This window comes from Hermetia illucens, chromosome 6 (assembly GCF_905115235.1).
Source record: "Hermetia illucens chromosome 6, iHerIll2.2.curated.20191125, whole genome shotgun sequence".
Lineage (NCBI taxonomy): Eukaryota > Metazoa > Arthropoda > Insecta > Diptera > Stratiomyidae > Hermetia > Hermetia illucens.
In genome coordinates, this window is record NC_051854.1 from 98,427,095 (window position 1) to 98,441,257 (window position 14,163).

General features: G+C 43.3%; 1 protein-coding gene across 1 annotated transcript; it reads right to left on the reverse strand.

Annotated features, from left to right (window-relative positions):
* Positions 1-1,416: 1,416 nt before the first annotated feature.
* Positions 1,417-13,915, reverse strand: LOC119660600 (protein SET). Its single transcript, XM_038069276.1, has 5 exons — positions 13,473-13,915; positions 2,196-2,385; positions 1,848-2,127; positions 1,669-1,712; positions 1,417-1,614 (listed from the first exon to the last, which is right to left on the reverse strand). Exons 1-5 carry the CDS (start codon positions 13,707-13,709, stop codon positions 1,592-1,594), a joined length of 774 nt encoding a protein of 257 aa, XP_037925204.1. The 5' UTR covers positions 13,710-13,915; the 3' UTR covers positions 1,417-1,591.
* Positions 13,916-14,163: the final 248 nt, after the last annotated feature.

The window sequence follows — 14,163 nt, forward strand, 5'->3', positions numbered from 1 at the left end:
CGATTAGTGACAATGGACGAAACATGACTCCTTTATTTGACACCAGAATTAAAATGATCTTCATCTGAGTGGACTGCACGTGGTAAACCGAGTCCAAAACTATCGGCTGGCTTTTTCATTGAAACAAAATAGACCGTATCAAAAGTAAATGAAAACAATGACAAAATGTATGAATTAAGTTTCGAATTGCTTCCGCATCCACCGTATTCTCCAGACTTTTTCCTGTTTTCAGGCCTCAAGAGAATGCTCGCTGGAAAGAAATTTAGCGCCGAAGAAGAAATAATTGCCGAAACTGAGGTCTATTTTGAGACTAAAGACAAATTATACAATAAAAATGGTATCGAGAGATTGTATAACCATTATAATCGTTGTATCGCCCTCAAAGGTTACTATATTGAATAATAAAATCAAATTTGATCAAAAAAAAAATTTTCTATGTTAGCTTAAGAACTTTTCAGCCCACCTGGTACATGGAAAGAGATCACCACCACCGGTCGATGGCCACAAGGTCTCATCAATACGAATCGACAACGCATTATTGATTTGATCCAGGGAGAGATATAGGTATGTCATTTCAAATGAAAAACTACTTCAATGTACGATGTAACACCGAGATTGGACTGTTCCAGCTCGACCTGGAGTTTTCGGTTCAGATATCCAAGTAAAAGGGCGCTTATGGATGGTTGTTTTCGTTTTCTGGTATATCAGACGACGATGCTGCTGGGTAGGTACGCAGAGGTTAAAATTGAATGTAAACTATACAAACAATTCTACAAAAATGTTAAAATACCCTTGCTCGCGAGTGAGCACTAACATAATCATATAAATATATAGCCACTTAGTTGCTTCTACAAGAATAATTTTTGCAACATTTATATGGCGATATGTTTACTGTTCCTATTTGCAAACGCACCTGACAAATAAAAAGCCATCTAGCACCTGCATGACAAACATTTTACAACCTAAATCTCCAGACGAGCATGACTCTCCACTGTTTTTCCATTAGCCATTAGCAAGCCGATTGCCGCTCATAACTTCATTACAACCCATTGACTTAGACTTCCTGGAAAATGTAGTGCATAAAGTTATTAAAAGAGAAAACTCCACCTTTGTTTGCTAATTACGGAAAATGAATACCAAGCAATCTAATGACTCCCGTATAAATGAGTTTACTATGCGTATCACAAACTAAAGCATTTAGTTCGCTAGAAATCCTCTACAAAGCACTTTCCTTGCGTGATATTAATTCACCCTTTATTGCCAAAGCAATTATGACGATGTCCGGTCTATGTAGGCATATAAAAATTGTTGGCCCATTGTTACGTGAATTTCAACAAATGGAACAAGGAGAAGTCTTTTTTAGAAGAATTCTTGATTCAAACGATAGAATTTTCCCCGGTAATAAACAACAAGAAATATACTCAATAAATCTTTTATGTTAATATTTATTCTATTGCTCTCTTGGAAATACATTAATAAAACTTGAGAGAAAACAAAAAAAAACTGTTATCTTCTATGTTAATATCAATCTCTCCCTCAGGTGTACACAGACTGCATTTCAAGATGTGTGGTGCAAAGATAATATTCAACATTATTTTTCATCTCCTTCTTCTTCTGCAATAAAAAAAAATATTATTCACTGAATAAAGTAGCAGCCCTTCTACAAACCTTCTTCCTCGAGATGCTCATCGTCTTCATCTTCAATCTCTTCTCTGGAATAACAAAAAAATAAATTAGAAAGAATATTTTGAACTGACGCAACTGCTCTGGAAGGCGAGATTTCAAAAACTACCCAGCTAATATGTATGTCATTTCGTACAACCGAAAATACTCTAAGCTATACTTACTCTTCATTATCATCATCGTCATCGTCATTATCCTCCGCTTCCACTTCAATATCTGGCACCAGATAATACTGTAGAGGATTTGGCCATAAATCGTCCTTTATCAATTCGGCGATTTCATCGTTCACTGGATCACTATTGTCTGTGAACCAATCGAAGAATGTCTTGTATTCGAGATTACGCTTGCGCTTATTTTTGTTGTTGAAGGGTTTCGTCAGAAGAGTCTTCAATAGATTCTTTCCTTCTTTCCATTGGATTGTTGTACTTACAGATGATGGACCAGCTAAACGGCGAGGGGTAGATAAAACATACAATGGCAAGCTCCGAAAACTAATAGTTCATGTGACTTACTCGTTGTTCCCAAATGAAATTCTTTTGTTAAAACTTTGTTATCGAAATATGGATTTTCATCAAAATGGAAATTGATACGATAACCAGATTTGATATCTTCAAATTCTTCTACTTCCAACTTTGTGAGATGCAGAAGACACTCTTCCTCTTCGTCTTCTAAAATTTCGGCAATTTGTGGATGATTTGTAAACTAATTTTTAATTAAGGAAGCTTCTCGGCAAAGTGTTTATTATTATTTTTTTTCAAAATTAATGCACAAAATAGAGAGAAAGATACGTTTGTGAGTATTCTAAAATTCATATTGTTATCACAAGCGAAAGTTGAGATCATTGGGATAAACACCCATTTTAAGAATTAATCCTCTTTCCATCCGCAGTCTAGTAGCATTTGGTCAATTCATATATAGGTTTTGCAAGTCTCACAGACTTTTCCAATTCAAATCCCGAATTTTCTAAACAATTTCAGGCTTTTCCAAACTGACTTCAGACTTTTCCAAGTCAATTTCACAATTTTGCATTTCAAATTCAGACTTTTCCATTTCAAAATTAGAATTTTTCATTTCAAATTCAGGCGGTTAAAGGGTATTATGTGTCCCAAGACGAAACGTGGATTAGTACGATGGAGCATAAAACCTAAAAAGCGCCTGTTGTACCAACACCAACAGCTCTACTACCAAGCCCTATCTCCACTTCCACGTAGTGAACGCTGGGAACTCTCCCGCACCTAAAAACGGGACAAATTGTACCAACTGATCCTCCAGGTTGGGGGTTGGGTAGAGCTGACAAACCTACAGGGAAAACCGATGTTACAAAGCCACAGAAGGAGCCTCGGATAGGATGTAAAGTCCAACGACGAACTCGGCAATGGAATAACGATTTGCGCATTTTCTCATGAAACTTTCGCTCCCTGTGCGGACCGAATGCTGCTCAGCAGCTAGCCGATATCCTGCAACAATATAAGGCCGAGGCTGATGTAACGACGCTGCAAGAGATGCGCTATAGCGGCCATCAAGTAAACCATGAGCTCTTAGTCATGGATGGATTGAGTATTTTGATGAACTGCTCAATAACCAAAATATCGGCGAGTTGGAAGTTCGCCAACTGAAGACGACGGAGAAATACTGTCACCACAAAGCATAGAAGAACCAGTCCGTGCCAGAGTCGATGGAATTACAGCCGAATTGGTTAAATATGGAGGCGACCAACTACACCAAGCGGCTCATCAACTGATGCTCAAGGTGTGGGGCAGCAAATCAATGCCTGACGACTGGCACCGGGGCAATATCTGTCCCATATATAAAAAGAGGGATATCGCGCAGTGCAGCAATTATAGGAGGTATCACGTTGCTGAGTACCATCTACAAGATATTCTCCTCTATCTTGCTAGGATAGCCCCATATACCCCGAACTTCATTGGCGCATAGCAAAGAGGCTTCACTCCAAGCAAATCAGCAACAGATCAGATTTTCTCTCTGCGGCACGCGATGGAAAAACTGCTGGAATATGGTCATCAGTAGCACCATCTTCTCATCAGCTGTAAGACCGCCTATGACAGCATAGCAAGGGTAAAATTGTACGCGGCTATGAGAGAATTCGGTATCTCGACGAAATTTATAAGACTGACTAGGCTGACCCTGACCAATGTGCGAGGCCAGATAAAAACAACAAGATCACTCTCGAGACAATTCAACATCAACAACGGTCTAAGACAAGGGGATGCCCTATCATGCATCCTCTTTAACTTGGCCCTGGAGAAAGTGATTCACGATGCAGATGTAACTGCGAGAGGCACCTTCCTCTTCAAGTCCACCTAATTACTGGCCTACGCTGACGGTATTGACATTATGGGAAGAACAACCCGAGATGTACAGTCTACCTTCATCCAAATCGAGCAGGTGACGCGAGATCTTGGGCTGCACATTAATAAGGGCAACACGAAGTACATGGTGGCAGCGTCAGCACCAAAAACCAAGGAACGAACAACATCGAATCGCACTGGTCAAACGAAAGCAATAAAGATAGGAGACTACAACTGTGAGGCCGTTGAAAATTTCTCCTAACAACGAAAATCACAACCGATAACAGCTATGACGATAAAATCCGCGCACGGTTGTTGGCAGCCAACAGAACCTATTTCAGTGTACAAAAACTGTTTCGCTCGAAACGTCTCATCATAAGATCAAAGTTCTTACTGTACAAGACTATGATCTTGGCAGTCCTTATGCATTCCTCGGGGACTTGTGTTCTTAGTAAGAAAAAAATTGCGAACTCTTGGCTGCGTTCGAGAGAAGAATCATCCGAAGAATTTTCGGCCCCCTAGAAGAGGATGAACGATTCCGTAGCCTACATAACATCTATGAGCGATACCAGGACCGCCAGGTTGTAGATAAAATCCGGCTCAAAAGGTTGCCGTGAGCGGGTCACTTAATTCGTATGGATGGGGATGATCCAGTCCGGAAATACGAAGCCTTATCCAGTGAAAAAAAATCTGAATTTGAAATGGAAAATTCTGAAATTGACTTGGTTAAGTCTGAAGTCAGTTGGAAAATTCCGAATCAGACTTGCAAAATCTATTTGCCATAATTTTCTCTTAAACGCCACGCGATACCGATGGTTACATAGGGTTAATTTTGTGATAATTTGTTTTGGTGATCTGGAGAACACTTCGGGAGATAGTTTCGCTATACCTGACAGTGTTGTAAATTCAGTAATAAACCTGGTAACGGCAGCCTACGGGGCTTCTATTATCTGGAGGACACCTATTTCCTGCCTGCAGATAGACCGTCATTAGCTTCGTCGTTTAGCACGATATTTAGACGACCGGAAGGGGACACGCACCACAATGACAAGATACGGACGATCACGTGATAAACATAAGCAAAATTCACTACTGGCCAAGATCTAGTCGACAGACTGGATGGGTAACCGTGGAGAACCGATTATAAACTGATCACCAGTAAGATCAAGGCTCTGCCGAAACCCTGTTCACTTAATGCCAAACAAATGGACCCGTTACTGTTGATGACAACAGCATGGAAGACGCCGAGTATTGCACGATTTTCAAGATGAAAAACCTGGAACACGAAATTTAAAAAAAAAATAGGTGACAGGACAAGGGTGTCGCAGATCAACTAAGACAAGGGAGAGCCTGAGCTGCCGTCTATATACCTGAGCTGGAGGGCTAGAGGAAGATGAAAATCACATCACAGGTAGCACAGGGAGCCATCCTAAGGCCGGACCTCTCGAACACTTCTTTCGAAAGCCTGGTAAAACTCGCAGCTTGCAGCTCAGGCCGTCTTGTTCTATGCCAAGCAGGTTTGGGTTGAAACAATTTCCAAGGTGTATAGGAAGTGCTTTGTACAGAGACTGGGAACTTTGAGGGTACTCTGCCTTCCGCGCTGTTTAAGAATCAGTTATGATGGTCGTCGAGCGGGTTGAGACGTGGCAAGCCTTATATGTATTGGTAGATGGCAGAATTGTAACTCCGCCGCTTGACAATCTAACGTCTAAATGATCGGGAGGAGGCATACACCATAATCACAGAGTACAGTTCAGACAAAAGGAGACTCCGCAGCGCAATAAACAGGACCAAAGCTCGCTGCTGGCAGGACTTGGTCGACGAGGTGAATGCGGACCCGTGAGGACTCAGTTACAAACTGGTAGCCCGAAAAATCGGGGCGCTGCGAAACCCTGTTAAGAACAGATGGAACGCATTGTACGAGCACTATTCCCTGCGCATCCCGTATGCGATGATGACGATTATGGGGAGAGCGCCGAGGACTGCCCACTTTTCTCTATAAAAAAGTTGGAAGAGGCAGTCCCCTCTATGAAAAACAAGAAGGTGTCAGGACCTGAACCCGATGGCATCTAGCAGAATTATACAAACTGGTGCTGCAACATCGATCAGACCTACTGCTTGGCACTTTCAACGGTTGTCTGAAAGAGCGTATTTCCTCTTCTCGTTGGAAGGTGGCAAGGCTTGCGCTGATCAGCAAAGGGAAAGGCGACCCTGAATTGCTTTCTTAATATGTCTTGTATGCTTGGCATTAATAGGAAAGTGCTAGACTCGCTGAAGCGATACGCGCTGCCGGAGACTTATCCCCACGGCAGTTCGGCTTTAGAGCGGAGAGTTCCCCACTTAACGCTGTCATGCAAGTCGTGAATGCCGTATATCGAGCAGAGGCACACAGCGCCGACCTCGACGGGTGATGCTCTTCGTAACGTTTGACGTCAGAAACACCTTTAATTCCTTAAGATGGAAAGGCATTCTAGGCACACTAGACAATACTTTCTGCGTGCCGAACTATCTCTTGCGAATATTGAGAGATTATCTGAGGAACCACTCCCTGCTCTATGAGACGCTAGATGGTCAGAGGAGGCTGGAAATCACATCGCGGACAGCGCAGGAATCCATCCTAGGACCTCTGGGACGCTTCCTATGATAGTCTGCTTAGGCTCGACATGCCAGAAGAGTCGCGCCTGGTCGGTTATAGAGATGAAGTCGCGACGCTTGTTGGTGGGCACACTGTCGAACAGGCGCAAAACAGACTTTGCATATTGATGCGACGGATAAGCGAGTGGATGACTCCACATAGTTTCAACCTTGCACTGGAAAAAACCGAAGTAGTCATCCTGACTAAAAAGAATATGCCCACTCTGCGTCGCATACCGATGGAGTTTAAAGTTCCTTGGGCTGACTCAAAGCAGCAGCGGACAAGGCCGCAGCTGGAGTTTCAGCTAATGGCAAATATTGGGGATCCTATATCTAGTAGGCGACGTCCTGTGATGAGCTCAACGCAGTCTGTACTACTCTATGGCGCAGGGGTATGGGTTAACGTTCTTAGCAAGGAGGTATATCGTAAGCGTCTCGCGCAAGTACAGATAGGGGGAGTTCTGCGGGTGACTTCTGCATACCACACTGTTTCTGGCCGTGCCGGTGATCGCGGGAATGATCCCCGTTGCCATTCTTGCCAAGGAGCGTAAAATCATATAAAGGCGCAAGGGAAGAGTCAAGGGAGATGATTACTCGTTAAGAACGACAACGTACATTACATGAGTGGCAACACTCTTGGCAAAATGAGTCTAGAGGCAAATGGACTGCACGGCTCATTAGCAATCTAGGAGCATGGCTGAATCGGAAACATAGTGAGACTGACTATTTACTTACCTAGCTAAGCGGGTATGAAGGTTTCCAGTCTTACCTGTATAAGATGGGAAAGGCAGCATCGATCTCCTGATTGTGTTTTGCAATGGAGTTGTGGCGGAGCGAGCAATTTGCGTGTCGGACGTACGCAAGTGTGAATCGTGGTGGCCATGACATTAAAAAAACAATTTTTGACAACGAAAATTGTTTTTCGATGTTAGTGCGAGGAAGGAGTCGAAAGAGGGCAGAAGGTTGTCCTGCGATTTATTGTTGTAATTTTAATTTAAGAAATATAAGTGAATAATAAATTAAATAATATCGAATGGTTCATCGTTTTGCGTTTCACAAGCAACAGATGAATTGTTTTTGTAAACTTGTTATTCTAGTAGACATTGAATTTCAAAATGAGAATAGGAAAGTCCAAATTAAACAAAGAGTCATAGACAATGATCGTCGCAACTTTTTTCCTTTTGGAAGGCAGGATGGGGTTCATCAGTAACTTTAGGCAAATACAGAGGATCACCAACCATTACGAATGTGGAAGATTCGTGGAACGAAATGAAAGACACGATCCACAAAGCGGCCTCTACAACCCTCGGGGTCACCAAGCAGGGTAAGCGGTACATCAAGCAAGATACTTGGCTTTGGAATGACGATGTCGAAAAGAGCGTCCGTGAAAATAAACGCCTCTACCACAAATTTCTCGACGATAAAACACTGACAAATTTATAAGAATGCCAAACGGGAAGCAAAGAAGGCAGTCGCTGTCTCCCGAGCGGACCATTACAAAAATCTTTACGATAAACTGGGCACTCGGGATGGCGTGAGAGATCTTTATCGACTTGCTAAAAGCCGTAACAAACACACACAGGATATCGAACACTTCTGTTGCGTTAATGACAAGAACAGTACTTTGCTTACCAACCGTCGTGCCGCAACGGATAGATGGCGAGAATACTTCGAACAGACTACAACTGAAGAATTTGTAGGGGTGTGACAATGCTGTCATGAGTTGTCATACACATATCCGTCAACTGTCAGATCCTCTCTGTCAATCTACAGTCATAATTTCAATTCCGCGTGTTTGTAATTTGAGTTAAATAAAAAGTTTAATTGTTAGCTACAAATCGCGTTTAATTTACAAACGTTTACACCCAATAGCTACAGTGGTGACCCCGGAAACTATTTTCTAAAAAATTTTTCCCAAAATCGCTATGTCTGAGTCGGATGCCGACAAATTCAGCGATGCGTCGGATGCGTTGCCAATCAACGAGGAAATCGCCGAAATTCGTAAAGTCAAATTTCCCGAATTTTGGAAATCTCGACCGGCGCTCTGGTTCGCCCAAAACGAGGCCCAATTCCTCGTTCACAACATTCGATCCGATCAGACCAAATTCAATAAACTCGTTTGTGAACTAGACTATTCCATTCTCGAACAAGTCGCCGATATCATCGAGTCCCCACCCGAAAAAGATCGCTACAACACGATTAAAACACGTCTCATCAAACAGTTTACTGAATCCGAAGGCAAACGACTCCGAAAATTGCTAAATGATGTCGAACTGGGTGATCAAAGACCATCCGGTTTGCTGCGCAAAATGAAACTGCTCGCAGGAGATAAAGTTGGATCCGAACTGTTACAATCGATATGGATGCAACGGCTTCCCGAAAATATCCGCGCTATTCTTGCCTCGATGGACAGCACCGATAACGACAAACTCGCTGAGATCGCTGACAAGATTTTAGATGCTCGTGAACCCCAAATCGAATCCGTTCAGCAGCTTTCCACGAATACTTTTAATGATCTAAACTCATTGAAAGAGGAAATCCGATCGCTGCGTGCAGAAATACAAAACCTCAAACGTAATCGAAGCTCTCAATTTCACGAATCTCAAAATCGTAATCGCAGTTCGTCGCAAAACAGACAAAAATCGAGGTCAGCAACACGCAATTTTCCACAAATATGTCGCTATCATCGAAAGTTCGGCGCAGCAGCGATAAAGTGCATCAAGCCATGCACATATACAAACCCGGAAAACTAGCAAAGTCGTTGTTGAATGAGGCGACCAGTAACGACTGCCTAGAAAATCGCCTATTTATTGCCGACAAAACAACCAACATACGCTATCTCATAGATTCAGGTGCCGAAATTTCCGTTTTTCCCCGAAGGCTGATTCGCGAAACTTTAAAACCGAAAAGCCTACGTCTCTTCGCTGCCAACGGTTCCACCATTTCGACTTTCGGAGAAAAACTGATATGTTTAAATCTCGGCCTCCGTCGACCATACAAATGGATTTTCCAAATTGCTGATGTCGCCCGTCCGATACTGGGAGCCGATTTTTTAAAACAACATGGACTGTTAGTCGATGTATTAAACAAACGTCTCATTGACACCACGACAAAACTCGGAACGTCTTGTGTTGTCAAAAGAACGACCCACAGTGGAATTTTCACCGTTCACAACGACTCCCCGTATCACGAACTACTGAAACAATTTCCTAGCATAACGAACCCGAGCTCAATTAACAAAAAGCCTGCAAGTAACGTTCGACACTTTATAAAAACCACCGACCCTCCCGTAGCAGCTCGTGCTAGGCGTCTTACACCAGATAAGTTGGAAATAGCTCGGAAAGAATTCGAATATATGTTGGAGCAGGGCATTTGCCGCACATCTTCGAGTCCTTGGGCTAGCCCGTTACATTTGGCCCCCAAGAAAGACGGATCCTGGCGACCCTGCGGGGACTACCGTGGGCTAAACGCTGTCACAGTTCCAGACAGATATCCGATCCGTCACATTCACGACGCAACTGCTGGTTTGGCAGGTAAGAAAGTTTTCTCAAAAATCGACCTCATACGTGCGTTCTATCAAATATTAATGGCTGAAGAAGATATCGAGAAGACTGCCGTCATTACCCCTTTCGGCCTCTTTGAATTTCTGGTCATGACGTTCAGTCTGAGGAATGCAGGCCAGACTTTCCAAAGACTAATGGACGAAGCTCTTCGAGGCCTAGACTTTGCAGTCAGCTACATAGATGACATTTTAATTGCGTCCGACAACTTTGAACAACATCTCGAACACTTGCGATTAGTTTTTGAGCGTTTGGAAAAATTTGGCATTGTCATCAATCTTTCGAAATGTGTCTTTGGAGCCCAACAAATCGAATTTCTCGGTCACTTGATCGACGCAAACGGAATTCGCCCAATACCGTCACGTGTTGAAGCCAAGTCAAGGAGTTACGACAAGCACTCGGAATTTTCAATTTCTATAGACGTTTTTTGAAAAATTCCGCAACTACGCAAGCACCACTCAACGAATTTTTGAAGGGCAGCAAGAAGAACGACACACGAACAATTGACTGGACAACGGAAACCATCAACGCGTGGGAATCATGCAAAACTGACCTCGCGAACGCCACTCTTTTAGTGCATTTTAAACCAAACGCCCCGCTTTCAATTACCACTGATGCCTCTGATGTAGCCATCGGCGCGTCTTTAGAGCAGTATCAAGACGGAGAGTGGAAACCATTGGCGTTTTTCAAACGAAAACTCAGCCCAGCAGAAAAGAAATATAGCACCTACGATCGAGAGCTGCTAGCTATCTTCGCCACTATCAAACACTTCCAATATATACTGGAAGGATCAAATTTTTGCATAAAAACCGATCACAAGCCTCTCGTTTATGCTTTTTCTCAAAAACCATCATCATGCTTCGCCTCGTCAAGTACGCCAGCTAAATTACATATCGCAATTTTCAACGCATATCAGCCACGTACCAGGAAAGAGCAACGTAGTCGCCGACTTACTATCGCGAGTTGACGCCATTTCCATGCCATCTTCGTTCACCGCAGACAAACTATCGCATGAACAGCAACAAGATCAAGAACTTCAAGCCTTACTAAATAGCAACACAACATCATTAAAACTACAAGCAATACAGACTGCAGGACAACTTCCAGTTTATTGTGATGTAACCGACAGTAAAGTCCGACCATACATCCCTACTCAACTTCGACGAAAAGTATTCGACACTATTCACCAGCTCGCTCATCCAAGCGGACGTTCCACATCGCGACAAATTTGCAACAAATTCGTCTGACCGAATATGCGTAAAGACATCCTGTTATGGTGCCGAACATGCATACCGTGTCAACGTTCAAAGGTAAGCAGACACACGAAGAACGTTCCCCAGCATATCACCATTCCCGATGGTCGATTCGATCAGGTACACATCGACATAGTTGGCCCGTTGCCACTCTCAAAAGGTTTCAAATATTGTTTGACGATGATAGATCGATTCTCTCGTTGGCCGGAGGCAATACCGATAAGCGATCAGACAGCGACAGTTAAATAAAAAGTTTAATTGTTAGCTACAAATCGCGTTTAATTTACAAACGTTTACACCCAATAGCTACAAATTTGCTCATCCTCCACTTCCACAATCTTTGCCGACATTTGGAGCAGTTCCACCTGTCAACGCGCCAGGTGCTCAGAGGGGACGGCAACCCTATCGGTCAAACCAAAACCAAATGGCCGAGGAGAACCTCCATAGTGGTGGCACCGGGAGACGCTGTAATCACTTTGGTTTGCCGGCCGTAATTCAGTAGGCCTAATTAGGGCGATCAGACCCGAGTCTGCACGGGGACTCATCTGAAGTGGCAAATTGGTCACGAAACCTTACCAGGGGTATACTGGTACCATGGGAACCGGGAAAGCCCCTGGACTCACATACTTCGGGTGAACTCCTGTTGTATGTGAGGACAGCTAGGTTATTTGCGGTTGGCCCCCCTAGTGGGAGTTTCATGGTGGTTGTCGTTCTGCTCAAGCGAGAAGAGACCTTCGGGCCTCGACGTGGTATTGCGTATCAACACGGGTGCCGTACTCCATAGTTCGGTAGAGATTTAGGTAATTCTTGCATCCACCAGTATGAATGCTAAGCCATGCACTTGGTATAGACTGGTACCGTTGTTGCTGTCTCAGCGGGGCTCTGATTGTGGTCAAAAAATCAATCCGTGTCTTAAGAAGACCGTGGGATTTAGTCTTCCAGACAGGTTTTCATGTTCAACCCTCAAAGACTTAACATCCGAAATGAGGATATCTTCAATCGTTATGGGGTTGCACCGATCATGGAAAAATTGCGCGTGAGGCATCTTCAATGGTATGGTCACGCGATTCGCGCTAACGAGAAGATTGCCAAGATTGGTGTGAACATCGAAGTAAAGAAGATAACAGTCCGACCGGTGGAGGGGCCGGATGACACGGGATTCCTTGGACTAACAATTCCTTTCCTCCTCTCCCCTCCCATTTGTAAAAAGAATTCCCTGATTTCGACTCGCCGCAAGGCGGGGGAGCTCGGAGGCGAGCCCGACGGAATGTGACAAATGGTTCCAGGCTATCTCTCTGATGATGAAGAGGTTTTCAGTTAGTAGTCCGATGCGTACCGTTGCGGGAGTCCAATCCTCTGTGCGTACATGCATTCACCTACCATAACTCCCAAAAATAGGCAAACGAGAGCTGGGGTCTTACCTGATATTACGTCAATGGTCTGTTCCGTGAATTAACGCCAACCAACGAAAGTTTGCCTCGCAAATTGGCTCCTCTTGGTCCTGACCCTCTAAAATGTCTTAATTACGTGCATATAACCTTATTTTAAGAATAAGTCTTCACTGCCTGGTCTGTGTTAAATGCTGGACTGTCGAATTCCCTGGCTCTTTCCATTAATGTTGCCCCGGAGGAAGAAAAGCTCATTCTTCACTATGACCTTGAGGTGAAACAATTTCAGTCCTAACCAGCGTGACCTGGACCAGTATCGAGAGCAAAAATTTTGCAAATTTTTCCAAAGAAAAACGAGTTGCAAAAGAAATATTCAAATGCGGCAATAATGTGAAGCTGCAGATCGTTATTTGGTCAACATAAGGCAATATTTTTTGAGGGCCTGAAGCATAAACTGCAGCCACTTTGCCTGCTGTGTTAATTGATCAAGTGATATCCCCAAATTTTCACGGATATAATTAACTCTCTGACCTGATTTCATGTTTACTGATATTTACCAACATGTATTACGAAATCCCCCTTAGATACTAGATAACAAACAAACAAAACTTGTCACCAAACATCAAAAACTTTTGAAAAGGATACAGCCGTCACCCAGAACTGATTGATTCGCTTCACGATTTCACCGCGCTTTTCAAACAGTGGCTTCCTCAGTTTGTTGTACTTTTGTTCCACCTTCAAGATCTCCTCGCTTGCCTTCTCGTTGAGTGCATCAATTTCATTTTGGCATGCATCGAACTGTTCCAACGCCTCTGGATCCTCCTCAGCACTGTGTGGAGCGGCATCTCCGGCACCTTTCGCACGTTTCGCTGCTGACGCCATTTCTCGATCACAATATAATACTTTTTGCTTAAATTACAGTTAAAGATATCGTTGAGCGTGGAAATCAAGCCAGTCGCTTGCAACTATATTCAAACCAAATAATTAACAACGCGATAAATACACTTGAAATGAAATTCGCGATAAAGCAAATGCCGGTTGATCTTGGCTTCCACCGTTTGACAACACTCGACTTTGACAAGTAACGCTAGTTGTCAGGATAGTGCGCGCCGGAATTTCCCTTGAAGGGTACATTTGGGTTTGTTTCTTGCAGATAGCAGTTTCGACATGTTGAGGTGACGCTAATTCGTTTATTTTTAATAACCCATTTGCTGAAATATTCCAATTATGCAACTAACAAAAAAATTAACAATTAATTTGAATAATCTATGTTATGAAAATTTACAGCGGTGCTCGCTTCCCAGAAACATCCCACATGGCAATGATTCACACTCTC

What these genes read in the sequence shown, in the direction of transcription:
- LOC119660600 (XM_038069276.1), bottom strand. Translation starts at nt 13,709, where the DNA reads ATGGCGTCAGCAGCGAAACGTGCGAAAGGTGCCGGAGATGCCGCTCCA. An exon ending in ATCAGTTCTGGGTGACGGCT is followed by an intron (nt 2,386 to 13,472) that starts GTATCCTTTTCA and finishes ATTAAAAATTAG; the next exon opens with TTTACAAATCATCCACAAAT. An exon ending in TGAGCATCTCGAGGAAGAAG is followed by an intron (nt 1,615 to 1,668) that starts GTTTGTAGAAGG and finishes TTTTTATTGCAG; the next exon opens with AAGAAGAAGGAGATGAAAAA.